Source organism: Dipodomys ordii, unplaced genomic scaffold (genome assembly GCF_000151885.1).
Source record: "Dipodomys ordii isolate 6190 unplaced genomic scaffold, Dord_2.0 Scaffold198, whole genome shotgun sequence".
Lineage (NCBI taxonomy): Eukaryota > Metazoa > Chordata > Mammalia > Rodentia > Heteromyidae > Dipodomys > Dipodomys ordii.
This window is the reverse complement of record NW_012267414.1, coordinates 338,161-357,406: the sequence shown is the minus strand read 5'-3', so window position 1 is coordinate 357,406 and position 19,246 is coordinate 338,161. Positions and strand designations below refer to the sequence as shown.

Sequence of the window (19,246 nt, the reverse complement as noted above, 5' to 3'; positions counted from 1 at the left end):
CTTTTTGCTTATGTGGTGCTGAGGAATTGAACCCAGGGCCTCATGCATGCAAGGCAAGCGCTCTACCACTGAGCCACCTTCCCAACCCTTCCATGAGACTCTTATCGCCAATAAACCACCAGAAAACCAGAAGTGGTACTGTGGCTCAAGCAGTAGAGGGCTCGCCTAGAGCTGAAGAGTGCAGGGACAGCACCCAGACCCAGAGTTCAAGCCCCAAGACCAAAACAAACAAACAAACAAAAACAAACAAAAAACATATTCTTAAGCAAAAGAAGCCAATCTGAACCCATATATACAATGTGATTCAACTATAAGATATTCTGAAAAGACAAAACTATGGAGACAGTCAACAGATCAGAGAATGCCAGAGGAAGGAATGAACAGGTGGAGTACAGAAGACTTTCAAGGTAATGAAACTATTCTATATGATACTCTAGTAGTAGATATATGTCATTATACATTTGTTCAAACACATAAAACATCTATTGGCAAGATGACAAAATGTCTATTGGAGACTATGTGCTTTGGCTGATAAAGCGGTGTTACTGTGGGTTTATCAGATGTAACAAATGTGCCACTCAAGGATGAAACAATAATATGGAGGAAGGCAATGATATGGGATTGGGGGAGATGTGATCCCCAGTCCATTTTACTCTGATCCATTACACTGTTTTAAAATATAAAATCTAGTAAAAATAATCTATCACTCATTATTAGAAATTCTTGTCATCCCTGAATTAAGTTCCAAAAGAAGGGACTACATCCATCTTGTTCCCTGTTGTATACTCAGTACCTGGAAAATTATATTGTAAGTCTCTGTTTTGTGAGAGTTGTAGCTGGGAATGTGTAAATTTCTATTGCATTAATTGATACAAGGAAACACAGCCAGGTGCCAGTGGCTCACACCTGCAATCCTGAGGATAGAGGTCCAAAGCCAGTCCAGGCAGGAAAGTCCATGAGACTCTTATCTCTAATAAACCACTCAGAAACCTGGAAGTGGCACTGTGGCTCAAGTGGTAGAGTGCTGGCCTTAAGCTGAAGAGCTGAGGGACAGCGCCCAGGCCCAGAGTTCAAGCCCCACAACCGACAAAAAAAAAAAAAAAAAAAAGGATACATACCACATAATATGAATCGTAACATTTTCTTTACCTAAATGTTTTAACTAAGCTAAATATTAATAAGCATCATCCCTATATCTTTTTGAAAGGAGAAAACACATCATACTGCTTTGCACCTAACTGGTACTCAAATGGTTTGTCCAATGGTCTTTTTCTAAGGGAAATAAACAGCCTTTTTATTAGAGCTAAGTGAAAAACACATTTCATGCAAGTAACCAGATAACCAAAACAATTTCCCCCTAAAAGGAAAAAAATTCAAAATAGTGTATTTTGTTTCCTTATTCATTGTATAGTTTGAGCAGATTGCTTAGCAGGTAAATTCAATAAATATTTACCAAGAACCTACTATATACCACTAAGAATTTAGCATCTTCCCAAAGGTAACTTTTGAAGACCTATACACATTATAAATCTAAGGATCCACATTTGTAAAAATGATTTAAGTGGAAAACAAACTGCCCTACTAAATCATTCCTCTAATATACTTATTTTAAAACTGTCCTGAGTTTTTCCCCTTCTTCTGATTCTTTTTATTTTCATTGTTTTGCAATTTGCTGACATTTTTTCAATATTTCCAAATATCAAATTAGTACCACTTTTAACCAACTTCAAATCAGAACAAAATAGCAAATAGGGTACCTGACAGAGGATGCTCGTGGCTCATGATCTCTGGAATCCATCACCCAACCCACATGGCACTCTAGAGGGGGTCTGTACTGTGCCTCGTTTTTCTCTTTCGTGGACACTAAAGGCAAAAAAGTCAGACATTGCAATTACTTTTGGTAGTGTGAACTTCAAAAGTAAAACCCTCTGACTCTGAGGATGACACATTATGAAATCATATGAAGTCACAAAACTCAAGCATCTCACATGTTACAAAACTCAACAAACAAGACACTTTGCACCTCTAATTACACCACTCAATTATAAAAGAAATTATTGGGTTTTTTTTTTGGCACCAGTCCTGAGCTTGAAGTTGGGAAGTGAATATGGTCCCTGAGCTTTTTTGCTTGAAGATTTGAACTGCAATTCTCAGATCTCAGACTCCTTCCTGAGTAGCTAGGATTACAGGAATAAGCCAGGAGCTGGCTAAAGAAGCCTATTTCTTAACCCAAGAAAAGATCATTGTAAATAAATTCTTACAATCTAAAAAATGCACATTAGCTGTGCCCTGGTAGTCCACGCCTGTAATCCGAGCTACTCAGAAGGCTGAGATCTGAGAATTCCAGTTGAAAGCTAGCTCAGGCAGGAAAATGTGAGAGACTGTTATTTCCAATAAACTAGCAAAAAGCAAGAAGCTGACCTGGGGCTCAAGTGGGAGAACACTAATCTTTAGCAAAAAATGCTCAGGGACAGTGTCCAGGCCCTGAGTTCAAGCCTAGAACAGGTGAAAAATAATGTACATTAGTTGGGTGCTGGTGGCTCATACCAGTAATCCTAGGTACTCAAGAGGCTGAGATCTGAGGATCATGGTTCAAAGCCAGCCCAGGCAGGAAAGGCTGTTATCTCCAATTAACCACCACTAGAACAAGAAGTGGTGCTATGGCTTAAAGTGGTAGAACACTAGCCTTGAGCTAAAGAGCTCAGGGATAGTGCCCAGACCCTGAGTTCAAGCCCCATGATCAACCAAAACTAAAGCACATTTAAAAAATGTGAAAGCTGGACATTGATGGCTCACACCTCTAAGACTAGCTACTAAAGAAGGTTGAGATCCGGAAGATTTAAATTCAAAGCCAGACCTACAGAAAAGTATAGAAAATAACCAGCAGAAAGCAGGGCTGTAAGACTGGCTCAAATAGAGCTCCAGCTGAGGAAGTTGATAGAATATAAGGGCCTGAGTTCACCATCCATGATTTAAAAAAAAAAAAAAGTGAAAAATTTTTGCTTTTTTGTTTTAAGGTCTCATTCTGTAATGTGGAAGGGTACAAAATGCAGACTTTATAACCCTAGTTGTTTTGTGTACCTTTAAATCAATGGCTTTCGGTTCTTTTACAACAGGATAAAATCTAGGTGTTTTGTGAGGATCTTGTAACCTGGATGTTCGGGGTGTTTTAGGTGTCCTTGTTGGATAACTCCTAGGAGATTCTGGAACTGCCGTGGGTAACATATGAGCCATTATTGCTGAAGTTGCTTCTGAAATATCAAATACCTGTGAGCTCATTTATCAGGAAGCAGAAAAATAGCTCAATGCTAGGAAAATATTTCACTTTGAGAATAAATTCTGTATTTTTCCAGGTTCAAAGGATTTTTTTTTCACTAGAAACATTTCAAATGTATTACAATTTTTAAATACCCAAATACTTGGCAACCTTCACTTACCTTTAAAAAGTTTATATTTTGGGGCTTGGAAGGTAGCTCAGTGGTAGAGCGTTTGCCTTGTATGCCTGAGGCCCTAGGTTCGATTCCTCAGCACCACATAGGCAAAAAGAAAAAACCCGGAAGTGGCGCTGTGGCTCAAGTGGTAGAGTGCTAGCCTTGAGTTGAAGAGCTGAGGGACAGCGCCCAGGCCCAGAGTTCAGGCCCCACAATCGGACCCCCCCCCAAAAAAAGTTTGTATTTTGTTTTATGACATTTTTCTTTTTCTTTTTAAAGAAAGGCTGAAACTCATTGTGTTATTTTCTATAATCTCATTTATTTTGTTTTTCTCCCCAGAGACAACAAAGTTCTTGTTTTCTTTTAGTTCCAGTCCTGGTTTTGAACTCAGGGCCTGGGCATTTTTGCTCAAGGTTAGCACTCTACCACCTGAGCCACAGCTCTATGTCTGGCTTTTTGGTTATTAATTGGAGATGAGTCTCAGGAATGTTCCTGCCCCAGCTGGCTTAGAACTGCAATGCTCAGATCTCAGCCTCCAGAGCTGCTATGACGGCAGGAGCCACCAGTGCCAGGCAACAACTAAACTCTTACATTTGGTATTTTGAATACTATATTATTTTGCACAATTAACTTTAAATAATGTTTCATACTTTCTTTAAGTGATTTCATACTTTCTAAGCTTTTTATATTTTAATCATTTAGTTATCTCTAAATGAATGGTGTGCTATTATATAACATCACGATTTATCTATTCTCCTACAGAGGTGAACATTTATGCTATTTCCCCAGTACTGGCATGAAAAGGAAAGAAAAGAAGAATGGTATTAAATTAGTTATCTACGCTTCCACTCTAATAAACTAGGAAATTATGAGCAACATAAGTTCAAGCAAGAGGACCAAAAGAAGTTAGAATAGATAGCAGAGACTAATAAAACCATAAGAAAAATTAATTAATTTTTGCTTTAAAAAAATCAAATTCATAAACAAAAGGGGGAAATGTTGCTGGTCAAAGCACTCACTGAGGCTAAGAGCATAGTGTCATCATACAGTGAGTCCTGGGTTTTATCCACAGCATGGCCAAAAAACTAGTTTCTTAGTCAGCACAGTGGCACGTAACTATAGTCCCAGATACTTAGAAGATCAAGGCAAAAGTTCAAAATCAAAGCCAGGTACTGGTTGCTGATGCTTATAATCCTAGCTTCTCTGGAGACTGAGACCTAAACATCATGGTTCAAAGCCAGCCTGGCAGGAAAGTCCCCAGCAGACTCTTTATCTACAATGAACCACTCAAAAGCTGGAAGTGGAGTTGTGGCTCAAGTGGTAGAGTTACTAGCTTTGAGCACAGAGTCTCAAAAACAATGCCCAGGCTTTGAGTACAAGCCCTGTCCCTGAGCTTCTATTGCTCAAGGCTAACACCCTACCACATGAGCCACAGTGCTACTTCTGGCTTTTTCTGTGTATGTGGTACTGAGGAACGGAACCCAGGGCTTCATGCATACTAGGCAAGCGCTCTACTACTAAGCCACATTCCCAGCCTGATAGTTATCTTCTTAAAGACAGAATGACTCACTGTGTGTAAGGGTTTCATTACCTAATTTGTTCATCACATGTTTGAAGTTTTTGTAACTCTCTCTTTTAAAACATCTTCAAGACTATAAAAAAAATTAGCTGTACTTCCTGGAGACTATCAGACTTAATTTACAATTCTCTCAAATATATATATATATTTCTATTTAAATTTTTTTTATTCTTTTCATAAAGATGATGTAGAGAGGGTTATATAAGACAGGCAAAGGATATATTCCCCCCCCCCTTTTTTTTATTGGTTGTGGGGCTTGAACTCTGTGCCTGAGCACTATCCTTCAGTTATTCAGCTCAAGGCTAGAGCTCCACCACTTGAGCCACAGTGCCACTTCTGGTTTTCTGGTGGTTTATTGGAGATAAGAGTCTCTTGTCCTTTCCTGCCCCAGGCTGGCTTTGAACCGCAATCCTCAGACCTCAGCCTCTTGAGAAGCTAGGATTATAGGATTCCAGGCGTGAGTCACCAGCACCTGGCAAGGATGTATTTCTTTCTGGATAATGTCAACCCTTTTCTCTCTCCCAGTTTTTCCTTCCCAAATATATATATTTTCATAGAGCTAAGGGCTTAAAAGACTGGCTCTTGTAGTGTATTCAAAGGAACTTTGAGAAAAGAAACATTTCTAACGATCTTAAAATCACAGCAGATATACTAAAAACTAATTCTGGCCACTTAGCATTTGTTGAGCCTGATCTAGATGACTCATAGGTCACCTTTATGATTACCTGTCTATCAGTATGGTTAAACTCAGGCTTTTCACATTTACTAATCTTAAAGTGTTTAGAAAATTAAAACATGTATACAAAAGTTGAAGTTTTAAACTCTGGTATTGTGTCAGGTACCTAACATGTACTACAATCAGGAAAAGAAGAGCAATCATTCAAAAATTTCTTAGAACTGCTGTAGTACTCTGTAGACACAAAACCAGATTTACATACCTGGCCTGGGCTGTGAAGGTGCTAAAAATTCAACTTCTGGGTTTGGCTCAAAAGGAAGTTCAGGTGTTAGGTTTTCAAAGTGCTTTTCAGTAATGAGATTTTGCTTCTTAAAGCTCTCAACTTCTTGCTGAAGTAGAATGGAGGAACCTAATTACTAAACTGGCTCTAAGAGTAACCAACAAACAGTAATTGATACCAATATAAAAACTGAGCTTTTAACACAGGGAAATATAAACAGTGAGATATAAAAATGTTCTAATAAAGAATCTAGCAGTAATAACAATATTCAGTCTAAAAGAGGCACAGAGACCCTAAAACATTATGAATAGCTTGTGATTAGAAAACATTATAAAAGGGGCTGGGAAGATGGCTCAGTGGTAGAGTGCTTGCCTTGCATGCTGTGGCTCAGTGGCAGAGTGCTAGTCTTGAGCTGAAGAGCTGAGGGACAGTGCCCCAGCCCCCAGAGTTCAGGCCCCATAACCGGCAAAAAAAAAAAAAGAAAGAAAAGGAAACATTATAAAAGCATACATATTAGTCATCAGTTACTTGTTTGGCATTTATACACAAGAGCACTAGATATAGACTTTACAAAGTAATCAGTGAACCTATCCGTAAGGAATTTTTCAGTTGGATGAGAATAAATGTACCCATGAAAACTAGTAATTATGCAATATATAAAAAGTGATTTTGGGGTGCTTGGATGCAGCTCAGTGGAAAATTGCTTGCCTAGCAAGTATAACGTCTTGGGTTCCATCCCCAGTACCAAAAGAAAAGACAAAAAAAGAAAGTTAAAAACAAAATAAAATAAGTGATTTGGAAAGCCAAGCACTGGTGGCTCACACCTGTAATCCTAGTTACTCAGGAGGCTCAGATCTGAGGATTGTGGTATGAAGCAAGCCTGGGAAGGTATGTCCTTGAGAGTCCACAATTAACCACTGAAAATCTGAAGTGAAACTGTGGCTACAAGTGATAGAGAACTAGCCTTGAGAAAAAACAAAGAAACAAAACCTCAGGGATAGCACCCTTGCTCCAAGTTCAAGCCCTATGACCCACCCCCCCAAAAAAGGGGGGGGATTTGGAATAAAGACTGAGACAATCAGGGACTTACTCAAGAAGAAATTGGACAAAAGCAATGTTAAAGGATGTGAATTTAGAAAAAGAAGAAGGCATTCTAGATTGGGAAATATAACCAAGAAGCTTTTTTCCCCCCCTTTCTTCTTTTTTTTGTCAGTAGTGGGGCTTAGGTGCTGTCCCAAAGCTCTTCAGCGCAAGGCTAGCACTCTACCATTTGAACCACAGCACCACTTCCAGTTTTCTGGTGGTTAACTGGAGATACAAGTTTCATGGACTTTCCTGCCTGGGCTGGCTTTGAACTGTGATCCTCAGATCTCAGCCTCTTGAGTAGCTGGGATTACAGGTGTCCAGCGAAGCTTTTTTTTTAAAGCAACATATTTAGAAAACAATTACATGAATTAGAAATCTTGAGTAGAAAGAGTTGGTAAGGAATTTGGAAAAAGGAATTGATAAACCTTTATTAGCAAATTGAGAAGTTTTCACTTCATTTTCCAGTAATGGGATATCCGTAATAAAAGATAAACCTAGTAGCCCTAGAGATTCATTTCTAAATATCTTTTAGTAACTTAGCAGCTTGAGTTGTAAGCTCAAAGGAAGAATAGAATGGACCATCCTCAGCTCAGGCTCTGAAGACTCCTCCTGTCTAACTACACAGTCACTGAGATGACTCCTGCTATGATCAGTAACAAGCAATGTTATCACAGAGGTAAGAGTGTGACTATGAATATGCAGAGTGTTATTACAGAGGTAGAGGCCTTCCTCTGTTGCAAGGTTATTTGGCCACAGCACACAAAGACCATCGTTGCCCGGTTCAGCTGTGGAATACGGAGACCTCAAGGGAATGCGTACAATTCACGACCTCCAAGTTTCCCACAATAAATTCCAGATCACATTTGTGGCATGTGGTACTAATGGGTAAATGACCTTTAATAAGGTAATAACCAGAGAAGCAAATTAAATATTGCTACAAAATAGTTGCAGAAACCTGCTCTTACTATCTAACCTTAGAAGTTTGCAATCTTCAGATAAGATTACTTGTATAGTCACACCATTTATTAGACCCAGTTAGCTTTTTAGACTTTAGTCTGTCTTTGCTTTAAAGTATCTTAAATAATTACTTCCGTTCCTGCTTGTCACCTATATACTTCCTTCTTCAAAAGTCTTCACTAGGAGTTGGAGGGTGGCTCAGTGTTACAACACTTGCTTAGCATGTGTAAGGTCCTAGGTTCAATCCCCAGCACAAAACTTAGATAGATGGATAGATAAGTAGACAGATAGAAGACTCTCTTGGGCTGGGGGCCAGCACTAGAGCACTTCCCTAGCATATGCAATGCTTGGAGCTCTAACCAAAAAAACAAAGGGGAAAAAAAATCAACCATTATGTACATATTCATTTTTCACTGAACTTTACTTTAATAGAGTTGGCTACTAAAATTGAATAAAGAAATTATATAGTCAGGCGCCGGTGGCTCACGCCTGTAATCCTAGCTACTCAGGAGGCTGAGATCTGAGAATCGCGGTTCAAAGCCAGCCCGGGCAGGAAAGACCGTGAGACTCCTATCTCCAATAAACCACTAGAAAACCGGAAGTGGCGCTGTAGCTCAAGTGGTAGAGCGCTCGCCTTGAGCTGAAGAGCTGAGGGACAGCGCCCAGGCCCAGAGTTCAAGCCCCATGACCGACAAAAAAAAAAAAAAAAAGAAATTATATATTAACTACATGCCATCAATAAAAACAGTCTACTCAGATGGGATCACATTGAGGATGTTTGGGGTTTTAGTATTTTAATTAACTAATTGAAATACGAACTAGAGAAGCACCCAATGATAAATATAACACATCTCAGAATATACTCAAAAGTGAATGCGATGGGTTGGGAAGGTGGCTTAGTGGTAGAGTGCTTGCCTAGCATGCACGAAGCCCTGGGTTTGCTTCCTCAGTACCACATAAAGAGAAAAAGCTGGAAGTGGTGCTGTGGCTCAAGTGGTAGAGCACCAGCTTTGAGCAAAAGCAGCTCAAGGACAGTGCCCAGGCCCTGAGATTAAACCTCAGGAATGGCACACAAACACAAAAGTGAATCTGAGTGTTGGAAGTGTAGCTCAGGATAGAAAGCTTGCCCTGGAGGCCCAGGCCCAGGGTTCAATCCATACATAAACTGCACAGAACTATGCAAATACCATTTAGGTACAGAGTTATCACACATTAAAGGCTCTTTCAATGATTCATCCCACTGCTACTTCCTCTTTCCTCGAGATAAGTCGTATGCAGCCTTCAACACCATAAGCTCTTTTTGCATGTTCTCTCAAAGTTTATTAAAAAAAAAAATCATGTTGTTTTTTTGCCTGAGACCAGGACTTGACTCAGTACCTGGCACTCTTGCTCATTTGTGGTACTGTACCAACTGAACCACAGCTCTAACACCATGTAAGTATACTGTGTAATAGTTTGTGGCTCCATAGTATTAGCCAACAAACTATACCACCCCCCCAAGTCCAAAGTCTGCTTTTATCATTGATTTCATTGGAACACCACACGTATGCATCTTTTCAGTGTAGTTAACTATACTATAAAGATGAATTGTTTCTACAGACAACATATGACCCACAAAGTCTAAAAATTCTACTACATATCTCTTTATCCAAATGTTTATATATTCTTACTCTTATTTTTCTGAATAAATACACAATGTGTGTGTGTGTGTGTGTGTGTGTGCACACCCCCACGCACGTGCATGAGCACTAATCCTAGGGCTTGAACTCACAGCCTGGGCACTGCCATTGAGTTTTTTGCTCAAGGCTAGAGCGCTACCCCTTGCACCACACCTCCACTTCCAGCTTTTTGGTGCTTAACTGGAGATAAGGGTCTCACAAATTTTCCTGCTTAGGCTGGCTTTGAACTGTGATTCTCAGATCTTAACCTCCTGTGTAGCTAGGATTACAGGTGTGAGCCATCGTGCCCCGCACACAAGCTTTAAAATCTATTCCACTAGCCGGCAGCTGATACCTGGAATCCTAGCTACTCAGGAGGCTGAGATCTGAGGATCCCAGTTCAAAGCCAGCCTGGGCAGGAAAGCCCAAGAGACTCTTATCTCCAATTAACCACCAGAAAACCAGAAGTGGTGCTGTGGCTCAAGTGGTAGAGCCCTTGTCTTGAACTGAAGAGCTGAGGGATAGTGCCTAGACACAGACTTGAAGCTTCAAGACCAACCTCCCCCATACCCCCCCCCCAAAATCCATTCTACTGTGTGGATGAGCACGAGTCCCTTCTTAATCACATTTTTTACAAATGAGTAGCTATATTTTAACAAAAACTGCTTTTCATGAAAGACACAAATTTTTGTTTAGTACTTTTTAGAAACTGTCAAAAATCAGACAGTATGCCTCTTCTCAAACTGTATTATTAGTACTTGGTATTATTAATCCATTTTGACCAAGAGCAGACGTAAACTTTGACTTCGGATGGTACTGCTGTATCTGTGTAAGCTCACTACTAATGATAACAAACCCAGGACTTAAATGTGGACTGTTAGTAACAGGGGAAGCTATATGCATTGTGAGGAAAGGGGATATATGGGGAAAAAATTTATCTTCGGATCAATTCTGTTGTGAACCTAACATTTTGTTGCATTCTAACAAATGAATATTAAAATTTTAGAAGCCATTTGACTAACCTCACACCATGAATATACAACACTTTGGACAGATCTCAAAGGTATTATGATTTAAAAATGCCATACTCAAAAAAATCACTTGTTACATGATTCCATTCACAGAACAGTCTCAAAATTACATACAAGTATAGAGGGCCAGCACAATAAGAAAAACCCTGTCTCTTTGTTTTAATTAACTAAGATATAACCAACCTTCATCTAGTGAACTAGATGAAGGGTACTCAGATTTCTCTGTATTATTTTCATGGTTTTTGGGGGTGTTTTGTTTGCCAGTCCTGGAGCTTGAACACTGGACACTGTCCCTGAGCTTCTTTTGCTCAAGGCTAGCACTCTACCACTTCAGCCACAGTGCCACTTGTGGCTTTTTCTGTGTATGTGGTACTGAGGAATTGAACCCAGGGCTTCATGCATGCTATAGGCAAGCACTCTACCACTAAACCATGTCCCCAGCCCTCTCTGTATTATTTTCAATGCTCTGTAAGTTTATAATTATTTCAAAAAATTTCAGATATTAGCTAGACATGGTAGCATACACCTGTAATCCAACTACTTGGTAGGACAAAGGCAGGAAGATTTAAAGTTTGAGGCTAGCTTTACTACATAGTGAGTTTGAAATCAGCCTGAGCTATGTAGTGTGAATTTACAAACCAAACAACAAAAAAAAAGACTTTCTGAAAAAATAACTGTAAAGGGCTGGGAAGGTGGCTCAGTGGTAGAGCGCTTGCCTTGCATGCCTGAGGCCCTGGGTTCAATTCCTCAGCACCACATAAGCAAAAAGAAAAAAAGCTGGAAGTGGTGCTGTGGCTCAAGTGGTAGAGCACTAGCCTTGAGCTGAAGAGCTGAGGGGCAGCGCCCAGGCCCAGAGTTCAGGCCCCACGACCGGACTCCCCCCCCCCGAAAAAAAAACTGTAGAACAGAAGACCTAGACATCTTTTCATGCCACAAAACAAAACATTATCAGTGACTATTAAGTCATAAGGATTCAGAGGCAATTTGAAGAAGCTGGTCACAAATGTAATGTGTAGGAGACTTCTGTAATCCCTGCACTTGGGACGCAGAGTCAGAAGAATCATAGTTTAAGGGCAACCTGGGCTATAGTGAGACTGTCTGGAGAGAGAAAATCAAAGGAAGAACCCATGTGTTACAGTGGCTTTAATTTGTACCTATCTTTTGTCATTATAGATAAGGTTGAAACCTTAAGTTTGTTGATTTAGAATGTGTCTTATGAGGTGACTATTCAATTCTATTGTTCTTTTCTCTATAAGGTGTCTTCCTTTGGCTGAAAGTTTCTTTTTTTTTTTTCCCCTGGTCATGGGGCTTGAACTCTGGGCCTGGGCACTGTCCCTGAGATTCTCTTTCTCAAGGCTAGCGCTCTAGTGCTCTACTCCTTGAGCCACAGTGCCACTACAGCTTTTTCTGAGTAGTTTATTAGAAATAGGAGTCTCGCAGACTTTCCTGCCTGGACTGGCTGTTAACGGCAACCCTCAGATCTCAGCCTCCTGAGTAGCTAGGATTACAGCATGAGCCACCAGTGCCCAGCAAAAAAAGAAAGTTTCTTATAAAATGTTGTAAATGTCTTTCATCTGTAGCTTGCCTCTTCACATTCTTGATATCTTTCGATGAAATAGAACTTTTATCTAAAAGAAGTAAATGTTTTATAAATTCGGTAAGCATTCTATTCTTCCTTCCTACATTCAAACTGACAGGTATAATTCTGAAGCATTCTTACTATGTCTACTTTGTGGATAGCATGTAGCCAAACAAGTATGAGTTAATGACATATGGTCACTCCTCTGTATCTGCTGCAAAGAAGAGCTGAGAAATAGTTGAGGACCAGAAGCCTGTTTGGGTGGTTGCTGAGTCTTGTTTACCTTCATTCCAGGGCACTGTTTCCTCATTCTTCCAGAAAGCAAACAATATATTTCCCGTTTTCTCATGTCCATATTTCTGCAGAAAAGTCAGCTAAATGCCTTGCAACTAATACCTAAAACCTATCTATATCTCCTGACTTTTGTATTCAATACTTTTATGATGTATTTGATATGGTCATCTTTATATTTGTCATTTTTGGAGATTTGGGAGCTTGAATTTGTCCCTGGCTATATTTTGGTTTCAAATTCCCAGGTATAACCTCATCAAATAGTATTTCTTCCTTGTTTTTCTTTCATTTTGACTACATCTCCTATGTCATTTGGGTTCTTTATTTTCCTTCTCTCTCTTTCTCTTTGCTTCAATCCACGTTTTTCTTTCTTCTTTTGTTTTGTTGGTTGTGGGGCTTGAACCCATAGTCTGAGTGCTGTCCCTGAGCTCTTTTGCTCAAGGCTAGCACTCTATCACTTCGAGCCACAATGCCAATTCCAGTCTTCTGGTAGTTAATTGGAGAGAAGAGTCCCATGGATTTTCCTGCCTGGCTGTCTTTGAACCACTATCTTCAGATCTCAGCCTCCTAAGTAGTTAGGATTACAGATGTGAGCCACTGGCACCCAGCATATTTTTCTTTCAACCCATTTTTGAGTTCTATACTGTTGTATTGTTAAATTTATCCACTGCACTTCATTGCTGTATTTTTCAGTTATTTTTGGAATCTCTATCCCATGCTTTAAGTTTCAAGTTCTCTGAAGAAATTCTCCATCCTTCTATTAAGACATAGTGCTAGCCTTGAGCAAAAGGAGCACAGAGACAAACCAGCTACATTAAGCTATGTTCAATAACTATATTCTGGGTCCCTATGAGTAGGTTTCTATTATCTGTGATTCATCGTCTCTTTTCCTGTCACATCTTGTCTTTCATATTTCTGATTGTATTCTGAGAGCCAAACAATCACTGTTGAAAATTTGAGACCTATGATGTATTTTCCTCCAGAAGAGATTTCTTTTCTTGTTCCAGAACTTGAACTCAGCACCTGACCCTATCACCCATTTGTTAACACTCTACTAACTACGCCACTCCTCCAACCAGAAAAGACTTGAATTATCTCCAATCAACCACCAGAAAACTGGAATTGAAGCTATAGCTCAGAGACAGCACGCAAGATCCAACAACAACAAAAAGCAGCTAGATGGATTATCAAGCTGTTACCACATAAATGGTTAAAAGCCATTTAATGTTTATTTTGCTAAAAGTAGGTCTTTTTTTCACTATAATTTCTAGGATATATCTCTTCAGAAATCCCAAAGCTTGGGGCTGCAAATGTGGCTTAGTGGTAGAGTGCCTCACATGCATGAAGCCCTGGATTCAATTCCTCAGTACCACATAAACAGAAAAAGCCAGAAGTGGTGCTGTGGCTCAAGTGGTAGCTTGCTAGCCTTGAGCAATAGAATCTCTGTGATAGTGCCCAGGCCCTAAGTGCAAGATGCAGAACTGGCAAAAATAAATAAATAAATGACTTACTAGAGGTCCCTCTCTAGTCTCTAAGTTCCTATTTTGGATCTGATAATTTCATTTTAAACCAGGTAAAGGTGGCTCTTGCATATAATCCCATTAACCATTGTAAACTCATTGCTATAATCTAAGGCTATAATCCTAGTAACCGTCAAAGAGTTGGGAGTTAGCAGGAGATAAGACCCTCTGGGACTTTTCTGCCCCCCAGGCTGCCCCCCCCCCAGCCCGAAGTGAGCAGAGTGGTGGCTTCTATCTGTAATCCCACTTACTCCAGAGGCTGAGATCTGAGAATCTTGGAGCAAAGCCATTCCAGGCTTTGAGACTCTTAACTCCAATGAACCACCAGGAAACTGGAAGTGGCCATGGCACCAAGTGATACAGCACTGGCCTTGAGTGGAAAAAGCTCGGTGACAGTGCCCAAACCCTGAGCTCCAGTCAATAAAAATAATAAAAGGAGAGAGAAAGAGGACAGGGAATGTGGCTTAGTGGTAAAGTGCTTGCCTCACATATGTGAAGCCCTGGGTTCCATTCCTCAGTACCACATAAACAGAATATGTCAGAAGTGGTGCTGTGGCTCAAGTGGTAGAGTGCTCCATTGAGCAAAAGAAACTCAGAGACAGCGCCCTGGCCCTGAGTTCAAGCCCCAGGACTGCCTAAAAACAAAAACAAAACAAAACTGTGAGTTAAGTAGACAAAGCTACCCCTGAGGCGAAGAGACTTTCCAGCTTGCAGGTGCCTGAAAGTGGCCCTGTGGGGCAGTTCCTGACTATGGGTTGGGGCAGAGAAGGGGATGCTACTGGAACTACAGTGGGAAGCCCACAGGCACTGTAAAAATAACAATACAGAAGAGGTAGTAACAGGAGGTCAAGAATTCTGCACTACTAGAAAGGAACTGTCCAGCTGGTCAGAATTTAAAGTCAGCTGCCTGACCTCTTGTATATCTGATTAATGCCTATTTTGTGTGCAATGGGCTTGTATAAAACCTAGGGGGCTGGGAAGGTGGCTCAGTGGTAGAACGCTTGCCTTGCATGCATGAGGCCCTGGGTTCGATTCCTCAGCACCACATAAGCAGAAAAGGCCCGAAGTGGTGCTGTGGCTCACGTGTAGAGCGCTAGCCTAGAGCTGAAGAGCTGAGGGACAGCGCCCAGGCCCAGAGTTCAGGCCCCACGACCAGACCAATAAATAAATAAATAAAACCTAGGGTTTCCCCTCCCTTAGGATCTAGAACTTCTTTCTGGCTCCAGCCTGGTTTGGGTCCCCAGAAATAAACTTTATCCTCTCTAAAAAAATGTTCTTGGAGTGTTACAACATCTGCCTTGAGAGAAAAAGCTAAAGAGCAGTGCCCAGGTCCTAAGTTCAAGACCCAGTACAGTCACAAAAATAAGTACACATCTACACTAGACAGACAACAGTCAGACAAAGGTTTCCATCCTTACAGTAGCTGGCAACTGAACATGTTGTTTGTGGATAGCAGGAAGTATAGACTTTGTAATTCCTTAGTGTTTTATGAGTCTTTTAAAATAACTCTAGTAACTATCCATTATAGGAAACACTGTTTATTTATACTAAATAATTTTCACTAATATCTCTTTGAGTAGTTAAAATAAAAATAACTTGATGTCATCTTCTAAGTTCTGACCCAGGCAGGTGGTCAACAGAAAGTTACCTCCTAAATTATGTAAGAAAATGTTTTTGTTCCTCTTTTCCTAGTAGAGCAAATAATCCACTCTCAGTAGAACCACAATGTAAGATAAGATTGTCAACCTTCCAAGCCTCTTAAGATTACAAGGTACCAAAGTTATTTAGGGGAGAAAGGAAAATCATGTATTTGTGTGTGCACAGGGGCATGCTCACCAGTGTAGACATCCCTGAACTTTTGTGCTCAAGGGCAGTAGTGCTCTACCACGCAGAGCCACAGTGCCAATCACAGGTTTTTGGTAGCAACTTGGAGGTTACAATCCTCCCTTCTCCCTCCAAACCTCCTTTTTTTAATGTTAATTTATAAGATTAGAAAATAAGAGAGGGGCTATCTAAGATTCTTTTCCCCTTTGAGCCAATCTAAATCTTTTCCCCTTTGAGGCTATCTAAATCTTTCTCACCCTTTAAAACCTAGGTAAAAACCTGGGAATTCCAGGAATGTTTAGAGACTTAAAGAGATCAGAATGCAAAAAAGAAGTCTTGAAGGTCATCACTGTTTTGGGTAGACCTCACCCAACTTAAAATACTCCAAACCAAAGTCTTAAGAATTGAGAGTTGTAGGACCTCCTGTTTTATCCTCAAAGGGTTAAAAGCTACAGTTAAGAATTGCAATTTTTGAGTCTTTAATGTAACTTTTCTCTCTTTTCCTGTTTGTCTACTTTAATTGTTATACTAAAATAAATACTTGCTAAAATCTTCAAATAAAGTAAGTACTAAAAGTATTAAACAGATGGGGATAGAAGCCATTTTTTTCCTTCTCTTCTCTACCAGCACAAGGGCTTGAACTCAGGACTTCACACTCTTGCTCAGCATTTCCACCCATAGGTATTGTTCTACCATCTGTGCCATGCCTCGGTAAGGTCTGCTCCTGGATGGCGAGCAGACTCCACCCTCCTCACAGCAAAGTCTCTACCCAGTACCTGCGTTACCTAGGCAACTGGGACACCTGGAAGAGGTCACATCTGCATCTGCTGAGGTCACATCTGAATTTGATGTGGCCACACCTTTCTCCGTCCATACCCTAGGATAAGGCCTAGCCCAGGCCCAGACTCTCCCTCTCTGCTCTTTTCTAGCTCTCTCTGCTGTTTTCTAGCTTTTTTCCCCCTCTCTTTTCTAGCTCTCTCTTAGCTCTTTTCCCAGCTCTCTCTCTTTCTCTTTCCCAGGCCTTTTCCCACCGCATGGAGGACCAAGATGGACTGGTGCCAGCCAGAACGTTGAATAAACCTACCCCTTAACCTGAATACCACGTGCGTGGTGCTGTTCTTACTCGGCCACCTCTTTTTAAAAACCTAACAGCCTCCACTTCTGGCTTTTTGCTGGTTAACTGGAGATAAGAGTCTTCTGAATTTGTGTGCCTGGGCTGCTTTTAAACCTTAATTCTCAGATCTCAACCTCTTGAGTAAGTAGGATTATAGGCTTGAGCCACCAGCACCCAGCTGAAGATGCATTTTTTAACCAAATGAATAAAGACAGGAATGGAGAAGAATTGATTCCAGAATCCATAAAGGCACAGGGTCAGGGTGCACTTCAATATTAACATGGAATGCAAAGTTCTTTACAGACAGTGCTAACATAAAGATCACAATTTTATATTAAGAGCCAAAAACGTTTGAATACAGTTCATTGAGGACATAATTTCAAAGAATCTTATTAATTACAAAGGGAGAAAGGTACCTTTACAATGAAGAAATCTAGTAGACATCATCATAACCACAGGACCAAATCACCAATTCTGACCACATCAATCATTTATGTATCTCTTGAGGTACCCTGAAGAGACTGCATCATATATGTAATGCTCCTGTAAAAGATATTAACCTGAAACTATTTGTGTGAAAATTCAGGTATTTCCCAAACTATTGGTTTGGAATCTTCATAAATGTTAAAAATAAAAAAATTAAAATAGGGCAGTGGAACTCCCCTAAATGAAAGAACACTAAAATTATCTAACCTACAATGTAATGTGTGATTGCTGGTTGGAACTAATATTTTTAAAAAGACAATTATAAAACATATTGAAACAATACTTCAGATTCAGTAATGGTATTCTAAAATGTTAAGCTTTTTATGTTTGATAATTAGGGTTATATAGAAGAATTTACTTCTTTTGAGAAAGCACATGTGAATATAGATAGTGATATGTCAACGATTCCCAAATCATACAGGAAAATGTACATTATTGAGAGTCTATATAGTAACGTGGTAATAATTTAGGTGAATGGTATCCTGTTGTTTGTTTCAGATTTTCTTGAAACTTTTTGTTGAGGATATGGAATTTTAACTCGGAGCCTAGCATTTGCAGGCTAATCTACATGCTAAGTAAGTAATCTACTACTTGATCCATACCCCCAGCCTTTATTGTTCTTATCACTTTTTGAAAACGGTCTTGCTTTTTGCCAATGGTGGCCTGGACTACAACCCTATTTATGCTTCCTGTGTAGCTGGAATAACTCACTGCATACAGCTTTGTATTGGTTGAGGATAGGGCCTCATGAATATTTTACCCAGACTAGCTTCAAACATGATCCTACCAATTAGCCTACCAAGTAGCCAGGACAAGTGTGAGTCACCATACCCAGTATGATCTTGAAAACTTATTGACGCTTTCAAAACAAAGACTTGGAGGGAATAAATGATGTGAATTATTAATATAAAATGATAGTAGTAAAATCAGTGAGAAAACAACTTTATGTTCAAATGCATGCATTCTATCTGGAACTTATACTATAACAAATAGAAGAGGAAGTTAGACCAGTAAGTATTCCCTCCGTTGGTTTCTTGAAGGGGGCCACAGGTGCTTTGACTTTTCACCTCCTATTTGGGGCAATATGTAATAGAATTTGATGGAAGGATGAGATAGTAAACAGTAAGAGGGTTTTTATTTTTTTGTTTTTTAAGGTTAAACATGACCTAAGAAAAAGAAGCAGAAAGAATAAAGCTTCAGGTGAAATAAAATACATTATATATTACTAGCTATGTTCACAGAAACATTGTCTTCTTCATGGAAATTGTATATAATTGTATCTATTAGTTTTTTCTGTTTTGTTTTTTTTTTTGTCAGTCCTAAGGCTTGAACTCAGGGCCTGGACACTGTCCCTGAGATTCTTTTGCTACAGACTAGCATTCTACCATTTGCGCCACAGTGCCACTTCTGGCTTTTTCTGTTTATGTTGTACTGAGGAATGGAACTCAGGGCTTCATGCATGCTAGGCAAGCACTCTACCACTAAGCCACATTCCCAGTCCCTCTATTAGTAATTTTTTTTTGGCTGTGGGACCTGAACTCTGGGTCTGGGTGCTGTCCCTTCCCTCTTCAGCTCAAGGCTAGAGTTCTACCTCTTGAGCTATAACACCACTTTGGCTTTTTCTGCTTATGTGGTACTGAGGAATTGAACCCGGGACCTGGTGCATGCAAGGCAAACACTCTACCACTGAGCCACCTTCCCAGTCACTCTATTACTCTTTTTTTTTTTTTTTTT

General features: G+C 40.0%; 1 protein-coding gene across 1 annotated transcript in view; it reads right to left on the bottom strand.

The window, feature by feature from the left end:
* The window catches only part of Larp1b (La ribonucleoprotein domain family, member 1B), a 67,926-nt gene that overhangs the window by 11,496 nt on the left and 37,184 nt on the right, over positions 1-19,246 (bottom strand). Inside the window, 4 exon segments of the mRNA XM_013034875.1 lie at positions 1,758-1,830; positions 1,833-1,863; positions 3,082-3,251; positions 5,949-6,075. Of these exon segments, the coding sequence (XP_012890329.1) occupies positions 1,758-1,830; positions 1,833-1,863; positions 3,082-3,251; positions 5,949-6,075 (401 nt within the window).